The 6199-nt window shown below is 33.8% G+C and overlaps 1 protein-coding gene across 1 annotated transcript; it reads right to left on the reverse strand.

Annotated features, from left to right (window-relative positions):
- Nucleotides 1-993: 993 nt before the first annotated feature.
- Nucleotides 994-3159, reverse strand: LOC123692154 (inosine-5'-monophosphate dehydrogenase). Its single transcript, XM_045636843.1, has one exon. The coding sequence runs from the start codon at nucleotides 2827-2829 to the stop codon at nucleotides 1294-1296; it is 1536 nt and encodes a 511-aa protein (XP_045492799.1). The 5' UTR covers nucleotides 2830-3159; the 3' UTR covers nucleotides 994-1293.
- Between the last annotated feature and the right edge of the window lie 3040 nt (nucleotides 3160-6199).

A 6199-nucleotide genomic window follows, 5' to 3' on the forward strand; every position in this document is an offset into this window, starting at 1 on the left:
CTACTTTATTTTGTACGAGAATCCACTGCTGATGTGATAATCTATACCTACATATTATATTGTAAAGCTGAAGAGTTTGTTTGAACGCGCTAATCTCAGGAACTACTGGTCCGATTTGAAAATTCTTTAGGTGTTAGATAGCCAATTTATCAAGGAAGGCTATAATTATATCGTTACGCTAAGACCAACAGGAGCGGAGCTAAGACAAACAGAACTTCACGACGTCCATCAATTTGTATTTGCTTGACTAAGTAACAAACACAAACTTTCACATTTATAACCATATTAGTAGGATATCGTGGAAATTATAATTTATTTTTAGATCGTTCGGGTCTAAGCGATTTTAACATAATCCATACTAATATTATAAATGCGAAAGTAACTCTGTCTGTCTGTTACTCAATCACGCCTTAATTACTGACCCAATTTGCATGAAAATTGGTATAGAGATATTTTTATACCCGAGAAAGGACATACCTAGGATAGGATTTATTCCGGAAATCCCACGAGAAGGGGAACTATGCGGGTTTTTCTTTGATGACTGCGCGGGCGAAGCCGCAGGCGGAAAGCTAGTATGTATATGAACTCACTCAGGGGATTAGGGATTTAGGACAGGTCACGAAGCACTTCAATAAATCAAGTAATGAGATTTACTTTATCCAATTATTATTAGAAGAAATTTAGTAACCAGTAAACATAGAATACAATAAGTTATTGATAACCTGATTTTTTATTACAACCTGTATAGTGTATACTGTGGTGTATACCTTATACCTAAATGTTATTAGTTATGAATTTTTATCATTATTGATTGTATGAATTTTTTATATTTATAATATCGATGCCTAATGATATATGGTCATAATATAGGTAATTTTGTGCTCATTTTAGGCGACAATTCTGAACTACTTTAATTAATAATTTAAACTAACATTATTTAGCTTAATTCAGGTTTTTATATAAAATCTTATTTTTAAATAAATAAAAAAACCATTTCCAAGTTAAAGTTCATACTTTATTTAAGAAAATTATCTTACATTACATAATATAAGAACATTGTGATATTTGTTAAAAATTTACAATAATATGAAATACTTCTGTTTAGCAAAAAATATACCAGTCAACAACTCATTAAAAATTTTCTCCATATACAAATACTAGAAAACAATAATTATGCTCTTATTATGCATATTTTGCTTATTTCATACACAATATACCTTTCTGAAATGCACAAATATAATATTGATATCACAATCTTAAGAAATGTTTAAAGCAGGATTATAATATGACTATTTAGAATAATCTTTTTTCGTAAGAGAACAAACCATGCACATTGCCTTCTAACTGTGCAGAATAAGTTCTCTTCATGAATCTCAGATCTCCAGAGTAACTCATTTCACGTAGTTTAGCGACGGATTTCGCGCCCAGATCTTGGCAGCTGTGTTGCATTCCAGTTTGCAAATATGGCAGGAATCTCAGCACTGAGCCTTTGTCTACAATGCTACCGCTCACCCCTTGGGCAACCCTGTGCTTATCTGACTCTTTGTGGAAGTAACGGCTCATAGCAGACCCTTTGCCGTCCTTGTTCTCCATGGCTTCAAGACTTCCCATACCTCGGTACTTCTTGAGCCTGACGCCATCGGAGAAGAAGTATTCACCTGGGGCTTCAGATGTACCAGCTAACAGTGAACCCATCATTACTGTAGAAGCTCCTAAAGCGAGGGATTTTACAATATGACCTACGGATTGAATGCCTCCATCTGCAATAACTGGAACATTAAACTGCCGGGCATAGGATGAGACTTGATGTACGGCGGTGGCCTGAGGGCATCCACAAGCCATTACCTCTTGAGTGATGCAAATAGAACCACTTCCCATTCCGACTCTTAGAGCATCCACACCGGCTTCGATGAGATTCTTTGCCTGCATTCTGGTCACCACATTACCTCCAATGACTTGTATGTCAGGGTAAGTGTTTTTGATGAATTTGATCATTTCAATCTGGTAAATAGAGTTACCCTGTGAGGAATCAAGCACTATGACATCTACACCATTGTTAACGAGAAGTTTGAGGCGCTCACGGTCAGATTCTCTAGTTCCAATTGCAGCCCCAACCAGTAACTGTTTGTTAGAATCTTTAGAAGCATTGGGGTAGCTACGAGCTTTCTTCAAATCTGTGCGAGCTATTAGAGCAACAAGCTCACCAGCTCCATTTATAATTGGCAGTTTCCCTTTCTTGCTCTTTTCCAGAATATAATTGGCATCTTGGAGAGTTACACCGGATTGAGCTGTGATCATTTCATCAATAGGTGTCATAACCTCTTTAAGGCTTAGTTGTGGGTCACCTTCCCTGAAGTCTATATCCCGCGAAGTAACAATACCAATCAGTCGACCTCCTAACTTTCCATTTTCGGTTATAGGGTAGCCAGTAAAACCATTTTTCTTTTTGGCTTCTAACACATCGGCAACAGTATTTTCAGGGCCCATACAGACTGGATCTCTGATAAAACCATGTTTATATTTCTTCACTTTATGGACCTCGTTGGCTTGATAATCTGGGGTGCAGTTGTGATGAATGATACCGATTCCACCGCATAAAGCCATTGCGATGGCCATGTCAGCCTCAGTCACGGTGTCCATGGGGGTCGATACCAATGGAGCTTTTAGATTTATCTTTTTCGTAAGTGGTGATGTCAAGTCAACTTCTTCAGCAGTAAAATCTATGTATCCGGGAAGTAAAAGGAAATCGTTGTAGGTGAGTCCTTCGCTGTTTGCGAAGATTTCTCGCGCCGATAACCCATCACGAAGGTCGCCTTCAGCGTGTGCCATTTTTACTTTTACCACGTGTTTCGGTTTCACTATGAGCACCTGATGTACTGAAACCCTTAATGTGTTTCTTGCGACTTCTATTTTTGAGTTATAAGTGGAAAATTTTATTAAAAATCACTTATTCCATCCGTACACGTGGTCCGGTTAAATGTTCCGATATCCTTAATGGAATGCGTATGGAAGATATTTTTATATCCTTAGAGTAAGATTTTCATAAAGTTTAAGGATTCTTAATTATTTAAAAAATATTTTTTTATAAAACACGTTCTAACATGTGATAAACTTGATTTGCGGCTTCCCTGCATGACAGAGAAACTACAAATGTCAGCCGGCATTCCGGCAATGAAATGCCAGATGTCATTTCATTTTTTTTTTAATAATTTATTCATAACCATGGATACAAGTCTTTCAGTCGCAATATATGATTCATGTCATTTTATTGTTCGTCGGTGTTGGCAGCTTCAATTTAGGGCTACTAGCTGAGGCTACTAGTTACCAATGCAAATTTAGCACCCCATCAATTTAATTTTGGGTCGAAAACGACCTTAATCGATAGATCCCCGTTAGGTCCTTTAAGGTCCTACAATCTCTTTATTAGGTCCCCTTTAGTTTTTTTATATTATTTTTTTTTAATTTTGGGTATAAAAAAGTACACTTTGGTAGTTTTCCAATTACAGAGCTTAATAGAGCATAATGCGACTCAGTGGCGCACAATGCCGAATTTAAAGGGGAAAAATTAAAATTCTGTCACTGAGTTGGCATCGATTGCACGCTTAGATTGCACGCATCACGCGCATTACTTTTAAGAGTGCTCGATTGTGCGAGCGTTACTGTAATGAAAAATTCAACGTTAAGCATTAAGCGCGTCACACACGGTGAAGATACTATAATCTATTCGCAGCGAAATCGTTGCGCGTCCGAAACGAATTCATAAACTTCGTCGTGGGAGGGGGGGAGATTTTAAGGCTAAAAAATGGTTTCTCTTGATTTCCGACAAAACTACAAGTCCTATGGAAAAAAAATCAATGGCAAAGTTGTAGGTAATACAAAGTTCTAAAACTTTTATATTCACAATTTCGGTGAAAAATTCAAAATTTAGGTGAAAAATTCAAAAAACCAAGTTTTTGGTTTTTTATTTATATCTTTTTCAAAAAAAAAATTTTTTTCTACAAAATTTGGTGAAAACTTACTTTAATATGTCCCAAATACACTGTACATAATTTATTTGATTGAAAATATTTATTTTTTCGCCTTATTTCAACTTAATACCAAAAAAACAACCTAATTTTCAATCGAAAATTCTGACGTCAAAATATCAGCTTTTTTCAAAAATTTTGGGGGCTTTTTGTTCGCTGAAATATTTACTTTGTGATGGTGTAAAATATAATGTACATTACCATAGTAAATTTACTCAGAAAATGCATACAAAAATTGTGATAATGAGCTTCTTGATTGAATGAATGAATTGTGATAATAATCCAATTAAAATAAAAATATTCCTTTGTATTAAGTTATTGTTTCCATCATTAAAAAAAATGATTTCGAAATATCATATTAAATATTAAATCATTAAAATCGGTCCAGCGTGATATGAGGTATTTAATTATAGGAAGTAGGAAGCATGAATTATTAATGGAAACTTGGAATGTGTCACATTGTTATTTATTTGTTATTTTGAAGTATAACGTAATAACACAGACGCATTGCGAAAAAGTTGCGAAAACATTGCTGTGTAGGTACTATAACGTTCCGCAGATATTTCGATACGCAGTAGTTTCGCAGAGATTCGCTGCCGCCTGCCGCACGCGAATGCGTCGGTGTACGAACGGCGTAAATGGTTTTTTTCTTGATTTTCCACGAAATTTTTGCTTATGTTCATTCATAAAACGCAGGAAGTTTGAAACTTGGTTGAAACCGAGTCGAAACACTATTGTATTATTTTATGTTGTTACTAATTTTAGTTGTATTTATTTTGTTGCTACAATATTTTAATTGAAATTTTAGTTGTTCAAATGCAAATACATATAATATTATGTACTTAGTAGTTTTATAAACTTACCTGCCTATAAACACAAAACTTTGTTTTCTCTAGCATATTTTGCTTAAACTATATATTTAGGAGAACGTAATTTTAATATCATTTGATTCGACAATAACGAAAGAAATAAATAATACTTAGTATTAATAATATTATGGTTCCTAAAAGTTATTGTTAAATCTAAATAACTTTACTATACCTACCTACTTACAAATTAATTTGTAAAAGTAATGTGTGTAACAAATGGCGTACAGTTTGTATCACGCAAACACACTTTCCAACCATACCTAGTACGGACGTTGGTAAACGTAAAAAAACGTGAAATACAAGACTCAAGCTATGTACAGGATAATTAATTATTCATCAGGTTTGATTGAAGACTTAATTGTTGTGTGTTCCTGTGCAAAAAAGAAGGTAAAGCCGTAAAGAGTAAAGACACCGACCACGACACGAAATCCTGTTATGTACCTGTAACTGGTAACATTAATTTTATTAAGGAGCTTAATATTTATAATTTGTGTGGATTGAGGATTTTCAGTTTTCACTTTCTTAGATCGTGGCGGCTGTCCATGTCGTGAAAACATGAATTGAATTTTACAGTTAACTCAATTACTGTTGATATAAAACACTTTAATCACAGCTAAAACTAAATAGGTAGACATACCAACTACATTTTCATGTCTATCAAGATATCCAAATCTTGAAATATTATAATATAATATTATAGTACCTAAGTACGTGTCTTAGCTACGAGTTTATTATTATAAGTTAAATTTGTATTCACAAGTACAGTTACCTGCTTATTTATTTATTATATGAATTAAAAAACAAGTTGCATAAATTGGCGAGGTACCTATCAGGCAAGGTATCAGGTAAATGCTGCGAGGATCTCGTGGAACTCCATGCTTTATGTGTGTTTATGTAGAGGTACCTATCTATGGAATTTATAATCGCTTCTATTTATTCTAAACAAATAACTAAAACAATGTAGGTACATACAAGGTAATTGTTTAACATTGATTTTTCATACTTTTCATAATTATTATGAATATGATGACTGTTGTAATGTTATATTATATGATATCCTGTTTGTCGTGTACATAATTGACTTATTAAACATAATTAATTTTATTTACTCGTATTCTCTATAATCTATATGGTTAACCGCAACTTTAGGTAGATAGTAACTAGCACCTATCTTTGCTATGTACTAATTACCGACTAACAATAATAATAAATATTAATTAACATAAACTTTATAATATTAACTACCTATATTATATTAGGTATGTAGGTATATAAAAGTGCTTACACAAAGCACCTAAAGAATAT

Source organism: Colias croceus, chromosome 5 (assembly GCF_905220415.1).
Source record: "Colias croceus chromosome 5, ilColCroc2.1".
NCBI classification, from domain to species: domain Eukaryota; kingdom Metazoa; phylum Arthropoda; class Insecta; order Lepidoptera; family Pieridae; genus Colias; species Colias croceus.